The 23,535-nt window shown below is 41.6% G+C and overlaps 3 protein-coding genes and 1 long non-coding RNA gene across 9 annotated transcripts; 3 read left to right on the forward strand and 1 right to left on the reverse strand.

Moving 5' to 3' along the window:
• The first annotated feature begins 48 nt into the window (after positions 1 to 48).
• Positions 49 to 13,151, forward strand: LOC116916118 (P-selectin). 2 transcript variants are annotated; one of them, XM_032921313.2, is made up of 18 exons: positions 49 to 475; positions 3,968 to 4,115; positions 5,799 to 5,857; positions 7,808 to 8,029; positions 8,093 to 8,182; positions 8,292 to 8,417; positions 8,744 to 8,958; positions 9,305 to 9,524; positions 9,610 to 9,786; positions 9,856 to 10,035; positions 10,110 to 10,463; positions 10,540 to 10,713; positions 10,784 to 11,209; positions 11,278 to 11,457; positions 11,517 to 11,696; positions 11,757 to 11,936; positions 12,013 to 12,163; positions 12,236 to 13,151. In XM_032921313.2, the coding sequence occupies exons 1-18, from the start codon at positions 400 to 402 to the stop codon at positions 12,651 to 12,653; spliced, it is 3,576 nt and encodes a 1,191-aa protein (XP_032777204.2). In that variant the 5' UTR covers positions 49 to 399; the 3' UTR covers positions 12,654 to 13,151. The 2 variants fall into 2 exon arrangements, with proteins under 2 accessions (XP_032777204.2, XP_032777211.2); XM_032921320.2 differs by lacking the exons at positions 49 to 475; positions 3,968 to 4,115 and adding an exon at positions 5,288 to 5,445.
• LOC116916108 (polyamine-transporting ATPase 13A3) lies at positions 13,149 to 19,146 on the reverse strand. The gene is made up of 24 exons (XM_032921303.2): positions 19,024 to 19,146; positions 18,697 to 18,824; positions 18,431 to 18,598; positions 18,280 to 18,350; positions 18,070 to 18,200; positions 17,818 to 17,992; positions 17,543 to 17,747; positions 17,278 to 17,476; positions 17,091 to 17,224; positions 16,830 to 17,000; positions 16,592 to 16,763; positions 16,398 to 16,520; positions 16,160 to 16,323; positions 15,966 to 16,085; positions 15,853 to 15,906; positions 15,686 to 15,779; positions 15,471 to 15,620; positions 15,317 to 15,409; positions 15,222 to 15,257; positions 15,038 to 15,153; positions 14,887 to 14,961; positions 14,632 to 14,809; positions 13,783 to 14,564; positions 13,149 to 13,715 (listed from the first exon to the last, which is right to left on the reverse strand). The coding sequence occupies exons 1-24, from the start codon at positions 19,106 to 19,108 to the stop codon at positions 13,482 to 13,484; spliced, it is 3,858 nt and encodes a 1,285-aa protein (XP_032777194.2). The 5' UTR covers positions 19,109 to 19,146; the 3' UTR covers positions 13,149 to 13,481.
• Positions 16,167 to 20,523, forward strand: LOC116916182. Of its 3 annotated transcripts, XR_006645528.1 has the most exons (7): positions 16,167 to 16,308; positions 16,378 to 16,569; positions 17,307 to 17,399; positions 17,578 to 17,712; positions 17,811 to 17,967; positions 18,062 to 20,267; positions 20,355 to 20,523. It is a non-coding gene; the product is annotated as an uncharacterized LOC116916182 (long non-coding RNA). The 3 variants fall into 3 exon arrangements; XR_004390475.2 differs by having other exon boundaries at positions 17,307 to 17,712; positions 18,059 to 20,267; XR_004390477.2 differs by having other exon boundaries at positions 17,307 to 17,712.
• A 439-nt stretch (positions 20,524 to 20,962) lies between these two features.
• LOC116916152 (aspartate--tRNA ligase, cytoplasmic) lies at positions 20,963 to 23,532 on the forward strand. 3 transcript variants are annotated; one of them, XM_032921356.2, is made up of 12 exons: positions 20,963 to 21,050; positions 21,110 to 21,183; positions 21,264 to 21,351; positions 21,413 to 21,690; positions 21,754 to 21,925; positions 21,987 to 22,133; positions 22,208 to 22,379; positions 22,450 to 22,597; positions 22,675 to 22,864; positions 22,936 to 23,016; positions 23,085 to 23,196; positions 23,258 to 23,532. In XM_032921356.2, the coding sequence occupies exons 2-12, from the start codon at positions 21,149 to 21,151 to the stop codon at positions 23,419 to 23,421; spliced, it is 1,587 nt and encodes a 528-aa protein (XP_032777247.1). In that variant the 5' UTR covers positions 20,963 to 21,050; positions 21,110 to 21,148; the 3' UTR covers positions 23,422 to 23,532. The 3 variants fall into 3 exon arrangements, with proteins under 3 accessions (XP_032777247.1, XP_032777253.1, XP_045028202.1); XM_032921362.2 differs by having other exon boundaries at positions 21,009 to 21,183; positions 21,264 to 21,348; XM_045172267.1 differs by having other exon boundaries at positions 21,010 to 21,183.
• The last annotated feature ends 3 nt before the right edge of the window (positions 23,533 to 23,535 follow it).

Below are 23,535 nucleotides of genomic sequence, written 5' to 3' on the forward strand. Positions count from 1 at the left end.
GAGGGAAAGGTGGTAGCAGCTACAACTTTCGCTTAGCCTCGCCATCAAAGGCGTCAGTCTTTCGCTCGCTACGGGCTAGTCGAGTTGTGATCCTGCTCTGCTCCGTCTGCTTGTTTTTGTTTTGTTTTATTTTTTTTTCACAGTAAATTCATTTCTTGCTTCTTCGACAAAGTTGAACATTTACACAGAGTGAAAGAAAGTTGAAAAATGCCAAGATTGATCATTTCGGTTTGAATTGTGCATATTTCCAGTCAAAAGTGTGCTTGAATTCTTAGTTGCATTACGCTTGGAATAGCAGTTGTGCGTCAAGTTTTGAGGGACGCACCTCTCACTACCTGCTGGATTAACCGAAGCGAAAGTGGAGTCGATCGTTGTGATCTAAACGTATCAGTCGATATCATGACACATTACACAAATCGCCAACGGCTAACGCTATTGCTTACCTTGGGATGGATTGCAATTATCCCCGTGACAGGTAACATGCCACTTTTCTTACTTTTATTTATTCCAAAACCTTGGCGATTATTATATAGTCAGTGGTCGTGCTATAACGGAGCAATGCAAAACTTGATTTGTGTCGTAATCCATCATTTCATCGCCCTACGCTTTTTTGGGGAGGTTCTTTTATCTTCTTATTCGGTGCCCAATATTTAAAAATGATGTTTATTTTTTAATTTGCAACCGTAAATTGATCGATGACAAAATGGGAAGATGTGTAACGTTTTGCTTGAAACCAACCACAAATCAGATATTCTCGTTTGACATTGCAGTAAGGTCAAATGAGAAACATACGTTACCGAGAAGCCTCGGTTAAGGGCCATCTAATTGGGGAAAGAGTAAATAAGTAAGTGGAAACGCCCTTAATGCACGCATTAAATCTTATCGCAATTTTTCGACAGAGCCTTTAATGATGAAATGCAGATGTCGATGTAGTCATTATAGAACTCTTTTGGTGTTTTGTTTTGTTTTTGTTTGTTTTTTTTTGGGGGGGAGAGGTTTCAATTAGAACGATTGCTGTAAGAGCTAAAGTGCGGGAGCCGGTGCAGATCGCCATGTTAATTTGACCGGTTTCTGTGTACTGGTCGTTTGAACGAACGAAAAGGACCAATAAAAACGCTGCATTCTAAATGGTTCTAGACAGGTGGGCAAGGGGGACGCTCCGGCATTTTAAATGGGGTCACGTGTTTAGAGAACCGTGAAACAATTCATTTGATTTCGGATGAAAAAAGAACGTGAAAAAAAGAACGTTGAATCGAAGATGAGGAGGGACGAAAACAAGAAAAAAGAAGATGAAGGTTTCTTTTGGGTTCATCAAGTCGCCCGTTGGGTGAGTCACGCCTCACATGTGCTAACCGGAATGAAAAACCTCTGACGACTACACAAGCCGGTTGAATAATCTATGCATTGGAATGGGTGGAAGAGAGGACGGGGAAGCAACAACAAAATTCAAAAAAAATTTATAGTGAGAATACCCACGGGCAGAGAGGGGAACGATGTAGGTCATTAGGGCGGCATTTTCAAATACATCAGTAGGTAACGTCCTGCCGCAGGTGAAAGGCCCAACAGCGTTGGTCACTATACACTAGTCAACAACGACTGGCATTTCGTGAAAAGGAAACAAATAATACGACAAAATTCCCCAACGTATTTTTGTTGTCACAATTTTTTCTTCGTTTTTTCTTTATCGTGCTTTGATTTCTGTGCTCTTTTATTACGATTCCTTTTCGAGAAATTTCTTTTGATAACTACTGCTGAACGCCTTCACGGATGCCTGACTGTGGCCTCCAAATTTTCTCTGCACCGGTTGTTGATTTGTGTGTCTACACTTTTTAAATTTTTTCTAGTCTCGAAAAAGTGACTGACAGACAGAGAAATAGGGTAGGAGATGGAGGGCGTTCATTCAGCGGATTTAACGTTCCGTGTCTGAACGAACGCACTCGTCCTCGAATAACGAGAAGCATTTACGCAAATGCATTATTCCTCCGTTGCCCGATTGGCCACTTTTGTATTTTGCAAATCCGTCACATCCCCTTAAGAAGAAAAACGCGCAAGTCATATTCACTTGTTGCAATACTAAAAATAATGGATTAGCGATTTAAAATAATGATAACAAAATTCAAATGGGAAAATGTTGAGTGGAAAATGGTCAGCAACTAAGTTAGTGTCGGAAGGCAAAAACCTTGGAAACTAAATGTCCTGTTTCCCAACTATACTATCGTTGTTCTGATCCCATAACTGAATCAGCGCTGCAGAATAATATCAATCTACATCATCGACTCGATTACGCATTTTTATTTTTCTCTTCGGAACCCTATTAAATAGTACCTTATACCTGGTAACCGTTAGCGAGCATATTTTCCGATCCCTTTTCTTGGATTTCTTTGACGAGGTCTGGTCCCCAATCGTGCCAGATGGTAGATATAGTATGCCCTCGACTACTTCAAGGACAGTCGAGTTGTTGGCGTCACCCGATGATACAGAGATTGATTGACTGCTCACGTTGTACACAACACGACGCATGCAAAAATTCTGCCAGTGACTGTCACTTTCGAATTGGCGTAGAAATGGCAAAAAGAAACGCAAAGGAAAATTATGACCGAGTGAATGGAAAAAAAGTCTGCCAGCTTAATCGACTTGCAGAGTCGTCACGCAAAGCAGAGAAATCACCGGCTATACCGTACAGTGGGTGATCGTGCCAACGCGCTCACTTCACGATTATTCCCGACGCTGCCGTTTATTTCTTCGCTACGTAAATAAGAATTTCTTTAACTCGTTTTCACCTGCGGGCTTTGCCCTCTTCTCAGTTTACGACGAGGCTTTTCTAAACACCAACACATTTATTTTTCAAACCAAAGATCAAAGACCATAAAAAAAAAGACAGACAGAACTAACGACAAACTGGGTGTGGCTTTTAATGTTTTGTTTGTTACTATCGTCACATCCCTCGTTTCCGCCATTGCTGTGGCCTTCAGATTCGCTAAGGTTATGCCGTGTTGTTTCTTTGCTGTGATTGAATTTCCAGGTAACACAAAGAAACACAACTTGACAAAATAAGAGAAAAAACAAATAAAATAAAAAGTCGGTCGTCGTGCCAATATTTTAAAGCCTAACGTAGCGTGCAGAGTCTTTCACTGTTTCAAACTCCGATAGACCGCGTTGTTGCGTGCACTATCTATTTGACCGTTGTTATTTGCGCTCACGGCATATATTGTTGCGTCCTGTCTGTCATTCTGAAACCGGTATCTTTTGATAGAAATTGCTTTCCCATTCTCCAGGTATTTTTTATTCAATTTTGATTGCCCTAACCACCGATATTAATAGGAATCCTGTCGTGGTCAACTAAAGAAAAGTATAATGACAGAGCAGCATTCTTTTGGCGATTATCGAAACAAAAAAGAAAATGATTGTGTGTCAACTGCTATATCCTGGCACCAATACGGAAAGTAGAGAGAACACGTCAAGTCTTTTCTACCTGTGTGTACCGTTGTAAATTTTTCTTTTGCAAGCCCGTAATGATCAGGTGCTGTCGAACACCTGATGCTGCCCGGTTATGCGCCATATTCCCCTGACAGCCGACTGGCCTAGTTTTGTGCCGCTACTCTTCCGTTTTTCGTCACCTATAATGACTGGCACACATTTCGTATTTTTATTTCGTGCAATGACAGCGTCATTGCACCCCTAAAATCGGCCATTGTTGCCGAATTCGACCACCCAGCGGTGTCCTGTTCGTTCGTTCAATAATTTCGCACGAAACACGAGGAAAATATTGGCTTTCCTCCATCCTACTTGAAATAGCAATTAAATTGCCACTGATTTTTTCCCTGTGGCACACAGTTATTTATAAAAAAAGCAGAGCACAGTAGATTTCGAAATAGTGACTCATTCCATCACAAACAACCCCCCCGATGTATTATTAATTGAACGTTTTTTGTTTGTCTTTTTTTAAATTGAAATCACGCACCATCAGGTGGCCTGCAGTGCGGTCCACCACCGGCCCCTCTCAATGCCAAGATGGTTCTCGGAGGGTCGAACCAGATCAGCGACGACCCAAATCAACTGCACGACACGACGGCCTCTGTCACTTACGTCTGTGACCCTGGATACGAATTGATCGGGTAAATCATTCATTCTATTTGTGTGTACTAAAAATCCTTCGATCTATATCTTTGACCGTCTTTTTCTCTCGGCTAATCTTATCTACCATCATTAAACCTTAATTAAGAGCTGACACGCTCGACTACCGAATTTGCGATTGAAATCAGGGGAAGGAAAATTTTAAGACAATTTTTTGAAAAAAGGAAAGAAATTGTGTGCATGGATCATGGCACGCATGTCAAATTATAGCTCTCACACGATAGGTTGCCATTGTTGAATTGGAATATCGATTGTGTAACGGAAGAGAAAGGTCCCATATGCTTTGGTTGTTGTGATTTTCCCTCTGCGTGAACAATCTGGTGTTTTCTCAAAACGGGGGCCCGTATCTTGTTGCATCTGTCTTCTTTTGTTTACTTATGCGGTACGCTCGGTGCATGCAAATAGTGCCGTAACGTACACTAGGAAGAAAACAATGGCCGATTGCGATGAACCGGAATCAAAGAGCTTTCTTTATCGAAAAGGACAAACCCAAAAAAATGCGGGTCGGGGACAATTCGTTGTTTGCTTTTCCAATGTTTCTCCTTTTCTATTTCAGAAAATCCTCGCGTTTGTTTTCTTTTCTCTGGCGTTGCCCGAGTCGGTGAAAGACTGATCGACCGCGTGAAGTGAAAAGCCGTTATTAGACGCGCAAAGACGACGCCTCAATCGCGCAAAGTGATTCTCTCAAATAGAAGAAAAATGAAAACGAGCAAATCGTAATCGAGGGAAAAGGTGGAAGCTAAAAGAAGAAGAAAAAAAAAAGCGGAGAGAACGAACGAATCATCACGACAATAGCCCCAAAGTTGTGCAGCAGACAAATGAGTGAAACGGCACAAAAACAAAACAAAAGAGCAGTGTGAAAGCTTTCATATTTTGCGTTGTCTTTTGGCGTTTTGCTTATTAGCGTGGGGAAGGGACTACGTAAGACTTACGTGGCACCTAGCAACAAAACTTTTTTTTCTGGTTTTTACCTTGATCACTTTTACTTTTTCTGGTGGGGTAGAGAAGGCTTTTTTGGAACGAAAAACAATCTGCAGACTGATCTCATTGCAAGGGAAGGGTACGCAAAGTGGGGGAGGTGGAATGGGAAAGATGATAAAAGAGCGTTCTCTCTTTCAAGTTTCTTTCATTTTGCATTCGTTCGTTCGGCTTGTAATCGCGCCGTGAAAAAGGAAAGTGGGACGCTAAGTTTTTCAACCTTTCTCTCTTCTCTTTTTCTCATTCCATTCGTCCTGTGCTAGCGTTTTCACGAACGTTCACTAGAAAAACAAGGAGGGCCAAGAGGAGGTCAACCCGCTTCTAATATTCACAGTAGTTTTTTTTTCTCCTTTCATTCTCTTTTTAATGCCATATTCTTTTTACATCTCCTTTCGCTAGCATTTCCTTTCGTTTTTTTGTGGGTTCTGTCTATCCGCATATTGCGTGTTTTTTTCGTTCAGTAAAAAAATTTTTTTTCCTGACTCCTAAAGCCAAGTATAGGCACATGCAGTGAAAGGTTTTCCTTTTCTATCTCGTCTTTCTCTTTTCCTACATTATGTGTGTTGCCATTCGATTATTTTTTTTTCAATTGCAAAACTTTTCCCTTTTTGGTTTAGATTCTTTTGTTAATTCAAAACAGCTGGTTTCTAATGCAAATGCTTTTTTTTTGTGTGTCTTCCGGACAGGAACCCGACCATCAGTTGTGGCAGTGACGGCAGGTGGCAAGGGGACGTGCCCATCTGTGGTAAGATCCTTTTTCCCGTACTGTTTCACCTCCCAATGGATTTCAGCTGAATCCAGAGGACATTATTCGTAAAGGCGTTGGTCATTTGCAACTCGTTTTCATGGCCGATTGAATAAGGTCAACTGGCGGATGTTTAGAACAGCCAGTTGATTTTTTTTTCTGGTGTGGCTAAGTAGATGCAAGGAATAATAAGAACACACCTGAAAAAAATTCTGTTATCAAAACAAGAGAAACCAAAAAAAAAACAACCGTTGATTGCGTCATCACGCACGAGACTAGACTAGCATAGGAATGGGAATTACAAATTGTAATGTAAAGAAATTAGTAATAAAAGCCAAGGATAAAGACAGAGGCATACAAAGGAGGGTAGATGTTGCCAACAGTCGTGACGATATCTAGTCTTAAACATTTTTTGACCCCCTAAGACCGTAAATGGTGTACACCTGGATTTTTGTCAAATGTGATGGGAGGCCGTGGAAGCCTCCTTCTCGAAAAATCTACAGCACCAGCAAAAAAGATAACGAGTAACGTTCACCACGCCCCTGCGTGACTCAACTCCAACGACCGCAACCATTTTTTACATGGATGAATTATCTAAATGTACCTACCCAAGTTTCACTTTCTTTCTTGGTTGATCCAGCCAACAACAGAATCCAAATTTTAAAAAGATAAGAATAGAGACAACAGACAGATGGTAACAAGTCGACCAAATTTCCATTTCTTGTGAGGAATGGAGTCAGGGATGAGATTGTCATCTTGGATCAAGGTCAGACTGCACTTGCTCATTACTCAATCCCGTTTTTTTCTTGTACATTCTTTCATTTTCTTTTTTTTCTTTTCTTTTCACGTTGTTTTTCCCCCCCAACGAGTTTAAGGGAAAGAAGAAACGACCATTGCCTTATTCGGCCAGCGCAAAAAAGCTGGGTTTGTTTGCGGGAATTTTCGAATTTTCTGACGTCCACGAGTTTAGAACAAATGGATCAGGACGTTGTCGGAAATTAAACCACTTATTAGTACTTAGAAAAGATAGTATCACTAGTGAAAAAAAAAAATTTTATCTCATTTTCACGCTGAGAAACGTGTGTTCTACACCTTCTGTTTCCCCCTCTCACTACGCTGCTTTTTCTTTCACGCCCGACAGCCGTGAAAGTTTCTTTTTTCACCCTGGAATTTAGAGATACCATGGTGTATCGCGTGCGCTATTTACTTTTTCGTTTTCTTTGTTCACCTTTCCTTTTGTGTGGAATTCCTAGTATTTTCTCTGTGGGTGTATTCAAACTTAACGACAGAGAAAAATAGAAAGGGAAGGGTGAAGTTTGTGTACTTTTATGGAAACGGGGAAAGAAAAAATCGAATAGAAAAGTACCATCGAGCCCCAACTCCCACCATCTTTATTGTTTTTGGCATTTGTTTTTTTTTCTGGAAAAAAAAGAAGAAATTTCACACAGTTCACCCAACTGACCAAATTGCAGATTTTTTGTTTAGTGTGTTACCCTGGGCAAGAGAAAATTTGAGAATTCAATGGGGGAAAATAGAGTAGTTATTACCGGCGCATTACACTTCCCAGTCCTCCAGGCCTTCCGTCTTTCTTTTTTTTTTGTGCGCTTTACCTATTGTTTTGATACAAGGTAAAGTTAGATTTCAAATGACGTTACTACTCGCCTCAATTCTTCTTCCTGGAGAAATTGTGTGAAGACTCGTTTGGAGCTCGATTGAGTGGGAACGCCGGCAGATGTTGTGGCTACTGATTAATATCAGACCTACATCTGGAATGGCTAGCGGACTGGAACAAAAGGCTGTCTTTCCAGCTCATCCATTGCACAATAGGACGTGGAAGTGACTGACAACGGGAAACAAGAAAGTCTAAAATTTCCAATCTAACGGGAAACGTTGTGAAGCCTGATTTGTTTATAATCCACTTGTAACGAATCGAATTGTTTTGTACGATAGCGACCAATGTGGCGTTACGCAAGTCAGCCAACCAGTCCAGCACAGCAAGAGGAGGATCGGCTCTAAATGCCATCGATGGAGATCGCAGCACGTTTCACGATGTTGGTGGTACAGGTGGCCGGTGTGCGGAGACGTCCAAAGAAGCAAGTCCGTGGTGGATGGCTGATTTAATGAGACCAACGGCGGTCAACGCTGTACGTGTCACTACCCGAACCTGTTGCGGTAAGTAGAATTGATCCTAAACTCTCTACGCTCGATGATGGATTACATTCATTTGAATAATAGATTACAAACTACATGACCTGGAGATCAGAGTGGGTAACAATACTGCTCCTCAACGCAACCCTCTTTGCGCTTGGTTCCCTGGCTCAGTTGGTAAGAGTTGTTTTCTTCCCACTCATTTGTCACTATGATTAGCAAAGTTTTCTCTTTTCAACTCTCTAACGATAGTATTCATCTTAATTTGTTATGGACACCACAATAGGTGATGCCGAAACAAAACTTTTCCAGTGTGCTAAAGTTCTCATCGGCCAATTCGTTTTCGTGCAAATGGTCGGCGCCGAGAGCAGTCTGTCATTGTGCGAAGTCGAAGTTTTCTCCGCTGGCGCAGGTACGCATAACGAAGAAACAAATTTGTTTCAATGTCTAGCTCTTTGTTTGAACACGAAGCTTGATTTTAATTTCTGATTAAAAAGCTGTCAGTTGTGCGTGTCAACTCGAATGACTACTTTATATTGATTGGGAATCCTAGAAAACAGACGGTCATCTTAAATTCTTGTTTGTCTTCATTTCAATACAATAAGATTTATTGACAGTCTATGAACAAGGAGAGGCTCTTTTGTTAATAGATAAAAAACAACTTAAATGGAGACCTTTTTGGATGACTTTTCCTTTAACTAACAGTCCGTTCTATAATGGCGTTGTTTCTTTTTCAAGATATCCCGCGGGAGAGTTGCACGGATTCGGCTGCGCTCGATAAGGTGGTGGCATTCAATCGCACTTGCTACGACCTGCAACTGAACGAGGGCAACACGTTCGCGAAGGCGAGAGGCAGTTGTTTGAAACAGAGAGGCGACTTGTGGAACAACGTCGCTCGCAGCACTTTGGAGCTCATCACCCGCGAACTGGAACGCAAGAAACACACTATGAAGGTAATTTATAACTCCAGGCACTGTGTTAAGTGTTTGTTTGGTGTCAATGGACTGCCATCAATAGCGCGTATGTGGCTTTGCCTTATTTTTCTTTCTTTCTTGATTTTGATCGTTTCAAACACCACAAAATTTTATTGAAATTATAGAGAAAGTAGCGGTTAATTTACATACAATTTCCCGCAATAACTGTACATGTAGTAGACTCCATTGTATGGCCAATTCATCTTTGGAAGTACAGCGTTACATTTAGACAAGTTGACAGTTTAAACTTGATATTATTCGATGTGCCACTTGTCATGAAAACCTTGGCGTTAAATAACGACCCACATTTATCTATCCGTCATAGTCTCCGATGATCTGGGTGGGCGCGCAAAAAGAAGCATCATTCACCTCACGCACTTGGAGATGGGTGACGGGCAATGTGGTTGAACGACCGCCATGGGGCCGTGAGCAACCCAACAACTACAATGGTGAACAGAACTGCGTTGTACTTGACGGCGGTCGTGACTGGCTGTGGAACGATGTCGGCTGCAATTTAGATCAGATCTATTGGATTTGCAAATTTCGTAAGTATTACTCAGACCGCTATAAAGCATTTCGAAACGCATAGGTATGTAAGTAATGTTTAAAACTGTTTACATTGTACGACAGCGCCCCTCTCTTGCGGTCATCCGGATCGGCGAGTCAACAGCACGGTTGTTGGCAAAAATTATACAATGGGCGCTTCGGTCGAGTATCGCTGTCCGACGGGCAGCGTGACTTTAGGCCCAACCACCAGATCGTGCCAACCCAACGGCCTTTGGAGCGACGAATCACCTACTTGCAAACGTAAAGCATTTATTAGCTCTTTTGTGGTTATTTTCGTGGAATAAAATCGAATGCGCTTTCATTCAATAGACGTGGATTGTGGTCCATTAAAAGGCATCAAGGACGGCGAATTGATAATTGTTGATGGCCGCACTACTTTCGGTGCCAACGTCAAGTATACTTGCGCCGAAAATTACACGCTCGTCGGAGCAAGCAAACGCGTTTGCGCTACAGAAGGCAATTGGGAACCAGAAGAACCAAAGTGTTTATGTATGTCTAAGTTCCATATTTTCATTTTTTTCCTCTTTTTACTGCTCTAATTAATATCAATGCCTCATTTTCAGATGGACGGTGCCCGGAATTGCCTCCGTTCGAACGCGGTGCAATAACCGTGACGGGTCTGAAGGCAGACGACACGGCCACATATTCCTGCCAATTGGGGCACAAATTAGTTGGTACAAAGGTTCTAACCTGTCGACTCGGTGGTATTTGGTCAGCTTCCCCACCTATTTGCCAATTTGTCGATTGTGGATCGCCTCCCGAACCCGAACATGGTTCTGTTTGGCTCGTCAACGGTACCACCACATTTTCCAGCCAGGCTATGTATACTTGCGGATCCGATTACCGCTTACAAGGACGGAACACTCGATTGTGTCAAGAGGATGGCAGTTGGTCATCTTCTATGCCTTCGTGCAAATGTAAGATTGTATTTTGAACACATTTATTTATTTATTTTTTTGAGTAATGTTTGACTCTTGTTCTTGGTTCGGCTAGTAATCGAATGTGAAGAGCCCGATATTCCACCTGGTAGTTACGTCACTGGCACGGATTTCACCATTCACAGAGAAATCCGTTATTATTGCGAAAAAGGCCACTTGATGAGCGGTGATTCCAGAAGGAAGTGTCTCCGCTCGGGTTCTTGGTCCGATTCAGCACCCACTTGCACTTGTGAGTCATTTCAAGATGTTATTACTTGGTGAGAAAAGCCAACTATTTTATGTCTTATCCAATGTGACAGATATCGACTGTGGTGCACTAACCGAGATCGCTAACGGACAAATTCTTTACATCAATGGAACGTCTCATCTTGACAGCGAAGTGGTTTATGACTGCGTTCAAAATTATCGATTGGAAGGATCATCGTCGTCACGCGTCTGTGGAGAAGATGGAAAATGGTCTGGCGTTGCTCCGCAATGTCGTGAGATCCGTTGTCCCATGCCGGAACGGCCCGATGGAGTTGTACTTAGCATTTCCAGTTCGGATCGACTCCGCGCAGTCACGCTGTTGCGTAATTCGGATCGCGGTGAATCTTCTTCCAGCAGTACCTTCCGTATCGGTTCGAATGTCATCTACAAGTGCGAACGCGGATTCCGGCTGGATGGCAAAAATACCCGTACTTGCGATGAATCCGGCCAATGGACAGGTGAAGTCGCTGTCTGCACATGTAAGAAAATCTTTTTCTTTGATTACCCAACTGGGTTAATTGATAAAATATTGTCTTGAAACTGATAGTTGTGGATTGCGGATCGCCCGAAGAAACTGCCCACGGAACCGTTAGTCTTCCAGGCAACACGACTTACCTCTCTTCTTACGCTCAGTACGCTTGTGAAACAAATTACAAGCTAGAAGGCTTTGAACGCCGCATGTGTTTAGAAAATGGATCGTGGAGTGGCTCTCCGCCCAACTGCAAAGGTATTCGTGAGTTGAGCGTGAATTGTTGAATGACGCGTCTTAATCTTTGGCATTTCTAGAAATTACCTGTGCTGCCCCCGCAGCTGCTGACGATTCTGGCGTCTTGGTTACTGTTACATCATCAACCGTGGGCAGTCTGGCCGTCTACAGTTGTCACGAAGGTCGACGACTTGTTGGACAGTCTTCACGCAAGTGTCTGCTTTCTGGTCTTTGGGAAGGAAGTCAACCCGACTGTGAATGTAAAGTTTTGCAATAGTTTCATGTCGAAATCTGAAAATAACCAATCAAATTTCGTTTAGGGGTGGATTGCAATCAACCGGAAGAAGTTGAAAACGGCCGTGTCTTCCTAGTTAATGGCACTACCATATTTGGCAGCGTGGCGGAATATCATTGTCTGCCCAGTTTCCAACGATCGGGGCATTTCAGCCGAAAGTGCGGTGCTGATGGCCGATGGGCTGGTCTCATCCCGCTGTGCATAGGTAAATCAACTGAATACTTAGTCTAGTCCAATCAAAATTCTTTTTCACGAGGAAATCTTTGTTTCTGTTATTACAGAAGAAGGAAAGGCGATCCCTCCTCTGCAAGACAATGGATTGGATAGTTTATCAGCAGGAAGACAAAGCAATGGTTCCGGTGTTTGGATTGGTGTAGGAGCTGGTATCGTATTGGTCCTCTTCGTCGTCATCGCTCTCTTTTATTGCAAAGTGTAAGACTAAAGATTTGTTTAAATAGTTCATTCTGATTCAACGCAAAGATTAACGCTCCTGTCTTTCAACAGGAAACGAGGTTCCTGGATCTGGGACGCACCCAACGTCAAACAAAATGGCTCAGCCGGAAACAACAAGAAGCAGGCCGTGACGATGGTGCCACCCAACATCCCGTTGCCACCGACACCGCAAACGCATTTCTCTAGCCCCGTAGGCCATCAATCGCCCATCTATTCACATAATCATCAGATGCAAACGCTGCCCGTCAGTCTGAACGGAAACAGTCTCTATGCCAGCACCAACGACATCTACGAGCAACTGCCCGGTGAGAACCATCACATGTACGATCTAACCTACGAGGACACGGCCAGCACCCGAAAGAATCGAGCGATTCAACCTATTCCGGCTTCCAATAGTTCACCGCCACCTTCCCCTCTTCCGGGAGTCACCGTCAACGGCGTCACTGTCAACGGTTTCGTAATGGCGTAAACACTTTCTTCTTCTTTTATGACGTAGGAAACTTGCAGAGAAAGATCCCGTCAATGGATTTCGGGGGCTTGTATGTTTTACTGTACTTGTACATTCGAGATGTTACAACCATTAATTATTCTTTAAATTCAAATCAATCGATATCTGCCGGAGCAGAGCTGTGATTGCACTATCAAAGGCATCGTTCCTTCAAGTCTCCTTTATTTTTGAATGCGTTTGAGCTCTCGGTCGAAGCCCTTCTCCTTTCTGAGCCTTAAAAATTCCTGGGATAACTGAAGGTTTATGATGTGAATAATCCCCTCTCCCCATTTTGCGGGGCCAAGTGATTTAACTGCAATTTTGACATTTTAACTGTCTTTTTTTATAAATAATATGCTTGTTGATTTCTACCTGACTGAAGGGTTCGGAAAGCAACAGCCCCCCCTTTGCTGTAAATAAGAAACGACATTGATCTGTACGGTATGCGTCGAAATAATTAAATGTACACAGTTGATATAAGATTAAGTAATATGTATTTTTTTAATCCCTTGAAGATGAGCTGCAGATACTAAAGTTATGCGTTTGCTGGCCTAGTTAAATTATGATATAACAAGATTTATTTTCTTCCTAATCTTCTAGTTATCAAAGACAAGGAGGAGAGCTAACTTGTTGTTTTAATGATGGACAAGAAATAGACCCATCAAATCACCCACCACCGGCGTAAGAAATTTCATGCTGTAAAGCAATGGAGCTGACGCACGAAATTTGTTTACATATACATAAATTATAGTTGATAAAAAAAAAAAAAACAAATCAGCAATCGTCAATCATTCGTGAAATGTAGGACCCTCAAGATTTTGCCCGGAATGCTGAAAATTGGTTCATCACCGAGGATAAATGCTCTTCGGGAGGTGGGTCTCCGTCGTAATTGCTAACGAGCGGCCACCGCGATGTGGACAGTTTTTGTTCAACCTCTAGGTACATTTCTTGACGAGGTCGCATCTTTAGCCAACAAGAAGAATTCATCATGGCCACGAGTCCTCGATCGACCAAAAACGCTTCAATCAGCAAACAAAGTGCAACCTGTAGTCGAATTTCAATTTCTTTATAAAGCGCAAGAGACTGATTGGAAGAAAGAAGAGGAATTTACCTGGAGAATAGAGAAGCCAATGATGACGAACCGGAAGGATAATTCCGGTGGCATTTCTAGTTCAAAGAGTTCTTTTAAATACTCGTTTGGATCGATGAGTAGATACAAAGAAAATCCAGTCCATAAGGCCAACGAAGCTGTGAATCCATAATTTGTCAAGAACATTTTCCTGTATGGTTTACCTTTCGAGTAAGCCAAAGCCAAGAAAATGTACTGGGAAAAAGAGACACCAACAACGGCGTAGTTTTCGCTACAGGCGTACTCGGATAATTCCGTGCCCAAAGTACCATTGGTGATGTTCAAGTAGGGCACGAACCAATCTTGTTGTTGCGTCACAAACAAGCTCGTGAGTTGTATCAACAGGATAATCAATGCTTGAATGACGAGCGATCCAACCGGTGGTGGAGATAAGAGCGAGGTTAAGGGTGGACGTTTGAAAAGTTTTCCCGGGTATGGTTGGGTTTGTCCAAAGAACGCTGACAGGGAGCAAATGATGAAGAAATCGACATAGAGAAATTGGAAATCCGATAAATTTGTGCCGACTTCGAATAGAATCATGACCGAGAAGAACTGAATCAATGCGTAGATAGCCATGTAGTTGAAAATGCCAAAGGAAGTAACCAGAGCACAACGGCCCTGGCGGATGAGCTCTGGAACGCAAGAGATGCTCGGTTCTTTGCTGGTGAAAGGTGAAGCTACTGATGCTTCCGAGTCGGTAAGAGCGATTCCAGCGTGAGCTGCTTTTAGTGCCCCACAATCATTGGCTCCATCTCCGCACATTCCTGCGAGAAAAGAATTTGAACTTCAAATTATTGTGAATTCTGTAAGTATTCTTTAACGGTAACTGACCAACGAAATAGCCCGTCTTTTGCAATGCAACCACTAATTGCTGTTTCTGGTCAGGTGACATCCGAGCGAAGATTGTTCCTTTAACGACAAAGTTCGGTATCAGTTCGGAATAGTGTTCTTGGATAACCGACCAACTTTTGCCGGTAATTGCTAAATGATAGCGGCCGTAGTGGGTCCCCTTTTCAAAGAATGAACAAGACAAATTTTTCTGTTACAACATGAACTTGTGCCGAAATATGGCTATGTTGTTCTCACCGTGTCCGGCATACTCAAGATGACATCTTCGGCAATACTCATATTTGTTCGTGTCGCAGTTGGACTACCAGTCAGCTATTACATTCAATTAACGGTGAGTGTTTTACAAGAAATCCTGCTTTTGCCAAATCATTCATCGAGTTTTACATACCTGACGAGATACTTTTTCTGCTAAAGCAAAAGTTAGGCGAGGTTTATCTTCAGAAAGCGTTGTTTCGTCACAATTGACGATTACTATTTCTTCGTTTTCCCCTACCATCTCACAATCTAAGGCGAGGAATTCAAATTCAAATATCAGGACTATTCGTGATTTAAAGAGCTACGTCATAACTCACCTCGAGCAACACTGATTGCCGTGAGTAAGTTGTCACCTAGAATCATTAAAGATTTAAAGGGCATCCTTTTTTATGATGAATGAATATATTTGTACCAGTGACCATAATGGTTCGCACAGCAGCAGAGGCCAATTCGGCTAAGACTTCGGCACTATCAGGTTTCAATCTGTTCTCCAAGACGACAAGACCTGTTCCCATGTCGGACAGTTGAAATTAGATTTCTTGTACGTAGGTCAGTTCAATACGTACCAAGGAATGTTAACCCGTGCTCTAAATCTTCTCTTTGGACCTTTTGCAACTTGTTAATAGACTGGGACTCAACGAGGCGATGTGCTAGAGCAATCACGCGAAATCCTTGCTTGGTGTACGATTCCAACAATTCGTGGTAATTTTCAGGTACTGTTTACAGTTCAATTGCTAATTAGTAGTTTGCTTGAATGTCACTATAACAACGTAACCTATACCAGTTTCGGGAAGCGATAAGGACTGAATCATCTCCGGTGATCCTTTACAGAAAAAATGCATTTGATCTTTTCCCATTTCTTTGCACAACACAGCCTACAATTTGATGACAATAATACCATTTTTAAAAAAAGATTTGTTAAAGCATAGCAATCTAAAGCAGCGATACCATTCGTTGTAGAGCAGAACTAAACGGAAACTGTCTGACAATTCCCACTTCCACCTGTAAATTTGTTGATTGCTATTAGGTCGTCTTATGCACAACTACACAAAGTCGAATACTTTGGAATGTCTTTCGCTTTCGTTCGGAGTCCACGTAACAACCGTTGGGCAGAGATTGTCATACTTGTGAGTGTCGTCGTGCGATGGCTCTATCAAATTCCATCCAGTCGACTCAAACATCTACAGAATTATGATGTTCTATTATGCCTTTTTCCTATTTATTTTTGCCACAGGTAAAAAGACCGCGTCCTTACTTTGAGATCAAGAGGATCGCCGTTCAAAGTGCCATCAATGATGGTTAATGAGTGGCAAGTAGCCATCCCTTTAAACAGCAAATAAGGTAGTTCCTTCTTTGGGTCTTCGTGGCTCATCTCACTACCAGTCACCGCAGACACAGCCCCTGGTAGTGTACAAGGTTCTTTCGAAGTGACAAATGACAAAGATGGTTATGTTTACTTGGAATTTTCCCTAGGATTATCGCTATTCACGTACTTGTGACTGGTGAAAGAACACGGAGGAAATTAGCAATTCTGGCAACCGGCACGACACCCCAGAGATCCAAGCCTTCTTCGGTTAAAGTTCCGGTTTTATCGAAGCAAACGCAGTTGATGGATCCTGTTTATCGACATACAGTTGTCAAAGCATTGCTCGGAAATAATGAGAGGTAAGTAATTTATGCTGAATACCTGATACATTGATTGCTCTTGGAGATATGCAAAAGATATTTCGCAACTCAAGTCGTCTTTGAGCCAAAATAATTCCAGCCGCCATTGCGGCAGGTAGTGCGGGAGGAACGCAGACAGTAATCAAGTCAAAACTGTGCAGAAGGACTTGCAAGCCAGTGTCACCATTCATGATCTAAGTTATGGGTTCACCTACTTCAGAAATCATGTTTCACGCATGTTTTTTTAGAAAGACATTTACCTTTGTCACCATGCTGTAGATAAAACCGATAGAGGCTAAAGAAGCCAAAAAGCCGATAAACTTGTAGCTGTCTCTTTCGAATTTATAGTCTGCCGGTGGAGGATACATGATCGAAGATACAAGTGTCCCTTTGGCAGTCAGAAAGCCAGTCGATGTAACAACTGCCATCACCTATTAATAAGAACACGCTTGTTAAGTATACTTGTTTATGATACCTTAAGGTAAGTAGAGAATGCGAGGAAATTCAAATGAGCCAAGTACCTTTTCATCGTCGTAAAAGCGAGTTTGGACTACGCGGGTACCGCTGAATAACGTATGTCTTGCATGTTCTCTCGGGTTGTAAAAGACATCGTTCCTCATTGGCAGTGGCGTTTTAGTCACAGGAACCGATTCACCTTAATTGGTGGTCAATTAATATTTTTAAGCTAACGAAAATGAATTGTCTTACCTGTCAACATGCCTTCATTGACGATACAGGTACCGAAAAGAAGTACGGCGTCACAATGCAAGACGCAGCCCGCTGCTGGAATTACAATAACATCTCCTGGAACTAGATCTTCCGTTCCTACGGTATGGTAATCTCCATTTCCTCGACATACGGTAATGATATCATTACCGCGAACTGTGTTTCTGAGCTTCCGTTGGTTCTATGAAAAATAGAATGACACTTTTAAGGTTTTGACGCGTCAAACCAACATGTAATTATTTATTACTCTTCTTGTTTGGGTAATGGTGATTATAATTCCAGCTATGGACATCACGGCAATGGCTGCAGCGTAGAAATAGTACCAAATCGCAATCCAGATCAATATTGAGACAACTTGGAAGATGTAGAATGGATTAATGACTTCAAGCATAAGAAGCTCGAGGATCGGTCTAACTGGTACGTAAATTGTATTTCTTCCGTAGACTGCACGTCTGTAAAATGTAATTGAAACTTTAAATGGCATTTCGATACCTAATTTTCCTCTGGAAACAAAGGAAGTACCTTTTCTGTTGTTCGATGAGGGAAAGACCGGCGAGACCTTGCTGTGCATCGGGGCAATGGAGCGATGAAGTTGGTATTCCGGGACCCAGACTTTTAAGCTTGAAGAATTCTTTTGACCTTTCGTTCCATACGTAACGCAACTTCTTACAGGTAAACAAGCGCATGTTTTCTACTTCTAAAACGAAAAATTTTCGAATGAATTGCGATTTTTAAGTTATTTCCATTTCTGTTTGTCATCAAGAAGTTACTTGCCGTGAAACGTGCCATCGGGATTCGGGAGTGGAAGGGACAACACTTCGGTCGCTTTGTTGAACTCTTCCAAGACATAATCTTCGTTGTGATTTTTATTGCTCGTGCTAAGTTCCTCCTGGTTTGCAATAGTTCTGAAAGGACACGAAATCAAAACATAAACATGAAAGTTTGGGAATTTTAGATTGGGGTCGAATGTACTGAGCATCTTACAGAGCCTGGAGCGCTGTTTGGCGAATTATGGTTCGAATATGAATTTTTCTATACTTTTCCTGGCAAATCTCCTATTATTTTTATGTAGAAACCGTTACGCTTTATTCACAAATCTCTGAAGTCTAGCAGTCTTAGAAAGATTTCAACTTACCACAAGCAACACCTTTTCGGCAGCTTCCAAGGAACATTTTGTGTGAGTGCAGTTTAGAAACCATTCCGGAAACCAGTGATAGACCATCCGCAGTATTCCTACAGTTATGATGATGAAAAACCACGTAACTGTTGTCCAGAAAATCGATCGACGGTATCCGTGGATTTCCTGCGTTGTGCACAAGAGAGAAATTTTGCAATCCATTGCACAGCACCGTAGCCAATATTTGCTCATTTTTTGTTGACGGACGATGTTATACTGCTTACCATTTGATCTTCCTCGCCTAGGTTGACATACTTAACACCAACGTTCTGCGATGCTGAACTATCGCTGGAATGAGAATCCTGGCTAGAGTTTTCGGCCCTGGTGAATCCTTTGTTGCGTCTTGTTGATCCTTTCCCAAGAAGGCATTAATGAAATATTGAGTACCATAATCAAATTAAAACTATCGTGAATATTGCCCACCAGGCGGTAAAATAATGGGTTAGAACTGTTATAATAAGCCGTAAATCAAACCATATTACATAATTTACAGGTGTTTGAAAAGAAAAGCAGAATGGAGGTGGTCGCATTTAGTTACTACATTATTGTACCTGCATGGCTAGTTTTTGCACGTCCTTGGTTTCTAAAAGAGTTTGCTTTGGAGCTGCTCGCAACTTCATCCGTCTGTGGAGACATCTTGTCCACCACAGTGCGTTACTAAGATATAAACATGGCTATCCATTTGAAGGACAATTGCGATAAGATTGTTGTTGATAGAGTTGCATCAAAGACCACAGCTATTGTTTGAAGTTCACTGAGCGCTATAGAACCATATCTGCGTTCGTATTCCAATGGTATTTGTGGTGCCTAAAGTTATGCTGGCGTTGAATTATTTGACTTTGATACCAATGCACTATGCCTTCCCCACCTGTCAAAATTAGGTGTCTGTGATCACAAACACGCGATAAAAAAGTTTGAACTCTTTCCCTTACTTAAGGACCCTATTGCAGTATTGCACTAACTTCAAAATTTCATTTTGGAAAATAAATTTTGTGCAAAGGTGGTTCGTAAGTCGAACACCAGTCAAAAGACAGGAAGGAACTGGATGTTGAGGCTTATGCAGGATACTGTGTCTAAATCCTAACCATTATATTGCTGCTGAAATTCTGCATACATAGTTTTGGTATACAACATTTGATTCATCTCATGCTGCTTGCTCTGAATGAAAATCACGCAGCCAAGTCACACGTTCTGTTATGTACAAGTTATATTGACTTCGGATCCATTTCTCTTTGGTGGGCGTCTCAGCGTAATCAGCGTTCCCATATCCAACCTAGTGAAGCACTGACAAGTTGAATTACTGAGAGGCTTGTCACTTGAATGGTGTCTGAAAAGGTTATTACTATAAAGAACTACTATCGTTAGTTCTAAGATGAGCCCTTAAGACGACTAGAAATTTTGGAACAGACGTCGGTCTGAACCTCATTCAGACCACGGTAGAATTCACAATTTTCGTACGAAAATGGCTTACTCTACCGTCAGGAACTGCATTTTAAAATTCCAGATACCGCTTTACTTGCACTTCATGTGCTGCTGTTTATTATGGCAGAGCTTTTTCTGCGCGTCTGATATCTGAGGTCAAACACACTTCGCTATCTTCGTATCAACTTTAGGTCTGTGCGCAAAAAATACACATAAACAAACAATCGGCTGTGATAGTGGTAAAGAAAAGTTTTTAAAAATTTACGAAGCCTAGAAACCTCCCTTATGTCTCTTATTACGTGCCTGTAGCAAAAGATACCCATGAACAGAAACCTGCAATTAACGCAATTCAACCCCAGCTCACCATGAATAGGTGAGAAGTTGTATTTATAGTTATTAAATAATCAAAGGAGTAATTAAGGTAACTAACTTCAGCTGATGGATTCTTGATTATTTACAGAAACCAATCAGCTAACGGTTGACGTTGAATCGGTGGTTGATAATAGAACCCACAGTATCTTTTAGTTTAAAATTTGCTAGGTTTATGCTTTAAAGTATTGTGTTGTTGTTATTCACTTACCTGAAATAAATTGCTGGTTTGCAGAGCAACCAGGTTGTGTAAAAAATCAGTACAGATGGCTGATGTTGTATACGCAATAATGTCGTTTGTCAATGCAGAATACTGCTATGTTGAGAATATCAGATTAATTTAGCACTGATGGCAACCGGAAACACTTTTTTCTCAGTTTCCGCAAATCTGGCTCTACGTGGCCACATTGCACAGCTTTTCTTTTATCGGCCGATTTTTGCAGTGAATAGAAGCCGGAAATAATGATGAAACACATATTCCATTGCTTTTATTCCTTGAACAAAACATCTGCCCAGGAAGGAGATTGCATATGCCGTTCAGCCTCCAATACTAAACGTCACGACAGGGTTATACTTAAAATATGGCCGGTTAAGTTTAAACTACTAAGCCCCTATATAATCACATTCTGCTTTACAAGAGGGCTTTTTAGGTAACCGTGATCTGCTCCTAAATTCTCCCTACAGATGTCCTTTTCTTTAGTCGAGTTCCGCCCACTCCCGCTTACCTCTGTTATCTCTCGCGGTCATTTTTCCTTACACGAGTTTCGTTCTGCTAGAGAGTTTTGAGGTAAAATAGTGCTCAGAGAGTCAGAGTTTCTGGGAACCTAATTGTTGTCCTTAAATCAGGCTTGCTAGAAACATCTAAATTCTAAGGAAAATCATAAAATGACTTCAGATAAAAATATTGCGGAAACCACCGGGTAATTAAGGAAATTGATGAAATCTCATGCGTCATCCCTTTATTATTTCCGAGTTCTATTATTGTTCTACGTTTGTCCAGGGAGCAAGGAAAATCCAAGAAAGCAGCAAAAAAAGAGGCAAAGGAAGCTGCCAAAGCAGCTAAAAAGGAGGAAAAGAAAACAGCAGTTGTAATCCTGTACTTCAAATCTGTGCCATAGCTTACCTAATACTTTTAATACTTCACTCAAGGATGTAGCTCATGTGGAAGAGGTCGACTATTCCGCTGGCTGTTATGGTAATGCTGTTATGAACCAAAGTCAAGAAAAGCTGGAACGATCTATCATAAGAGTTGAGGACATTGGATTGTCTCTCATTGAATCAAAAATCTGGACTAGAGGTAGACTACACACCAGCAGAGCTAAAGGAAAACAATGCTTCTTCTTGCTGCGTCAGCAGCAATCAACTGTGCAGTGCCTTTTGGCTGTGTCGGAGTCTATCAGTAAAGCATTTGTTAAATTTACTGCTGGGTAATGGATAATATTTGGGAATCAACATGGTAAAAGGTTATTTATTTCTGGGTGTACCTGTAGTATTACGAAAGAGTCAGTCATTGATGTAGAGGGTGTAGTTCGCTCTGTGCCACAGAAAATTGAAGGGGCAACCCAACAGGATGTAGAACTTCATGTAACACAAGTGTGGGTTGTCAGTGCTGCCGAACCACGCCTGCCGCTTCAAATTGAAGATGCTTCTCGCCCTGAAGAAGTACGATATCTGCATGTTAAGTCCATTGGCCTCATTAATAATAATACTCATTGTTTTATAGGAGAAAGAAGGAGAACTAGCCATAAGAGTTAACCAGGAAACGCGGCTAGATAACCGTGTATTAGATTTGCGCACACCTACAAATCAGGCAATATTTCGAATTCAAGCTGCCGTTTGCCGACTTTTCCGCGAGGCACTTGATCAACGAGTAATACGGCTGAACATTCACACTCACCCTAATAAGTGGAATAATAAAGTTAAATGCATTATTTGCTTTTCTAGAAATTTGTGGAAATCCACACTCCGAAAATCATTTCGGCAGCAAGCGAAGGAGGCGCGAATGTCTTTACGGTGTCTTATTTCAAGGGTTCTGCTTATTTGGCGCAATCACCACAACTTTATAAACAAATGGCAATTGCTGCAGATTTTGAAAAAGTTTACACTATTGGAGCAGGTATGTACCTAATACTTTATGTTGAGGTTCCAATTTGTAGTTTTTTTTCCGCCAATCATTATTATTTCAGTTTTCCGAGCGGAAGACAGCAACACCCATCGACATTTGACTGAATTCGTCGGCCTAGATTTAGAAATGGCTTTTCATTCTCATTACCATGAAGTCCTGGACACTATCGGCTCAGTACTGACTGAAGTTTTCCGCGGCCTTCAAAACCAGTGAGTACCGTTCATTTTTATATTTCTGCGAAGGCACCATAATTATTAATTCCCGCGCCCCCCTCCCCGTTTCAAAGATGTATACAGGAAATTGCAACTGTTAATCGTCAATTTCCGTCAGAACCGTTTACCTTTCTGGATCCTCCGTTGCGCCTAGAATTTCCAGAAGGAGTTGAGATGCTTCGCCAGGCAGGAGAACAAATTGGTGACGAGGACGATTTAAGTACTCCCATGGAGAAATTATTGGGAAGATTAGTGAAAGCAAAAGTATTAACAATATTTAGCCAGCTCTGAATCACTTCGTAATTTTTTTTATTACTTACCAATCTCTCTACTAGTATGGAACCGATTTCTATATTCTGGACAAATATCCCCTAGCTGTTCGTCCATTCTACACGATGCCGGATCCTAAGAATAAGGTAGCAATTACCAGTCAAAGTTCTGATAGTTGATTTTTTGTTAATTTTTTCGTGATTTGCAAAACTAGAAATATTCGAATTCTTACGACATTTTTATGCGTGGAGAAGAAATCATGTCTGGAGCTCAACGAATTCATGATCCCGAATTTCTGTCAGAGCGAGCCAGACACCACAACATTGGTAAAATATACTTAATATTTTAGAATGTTATAGCTATCTTAGTATGATTTTCTTGCCGTAGATCTATCAAAAATTAAAGCATACATAGATTCTTTCCGTTATGGTTGTCCTCCCCACGCCGGTGGTGGTATTGGGATGGAACGTGTAGCGATGCTTTTCTTGGGACTTGATAACATCAGGAAAACATCAATGTTTCCACGCGACCCAAAAAGAATTACTCCGTAATTTAGTTTGTGTTTGCCAATATCTAAGGAAACGCATCAAAAGTTTCCTCCCGTTGGGTTAACATGTCCTACATGGTTCTGTTAATACGGCAATACAATATGACTAAATTCACTT

Source organism: Daphnia magna, linkage group LG1 (assembly GCF_020631705.1).
Source record: "Daphnia magna isolate NIES linkage group LG1, ASM2063170v1.1, whole genome shotgun sequence".
Taxonomy (NCBI): Eukaryota; Metazoa; Arthropoda; class Branchiopoda; order Diplostraca; family Daphniidae; genus Daphnia; species Daphnia magna.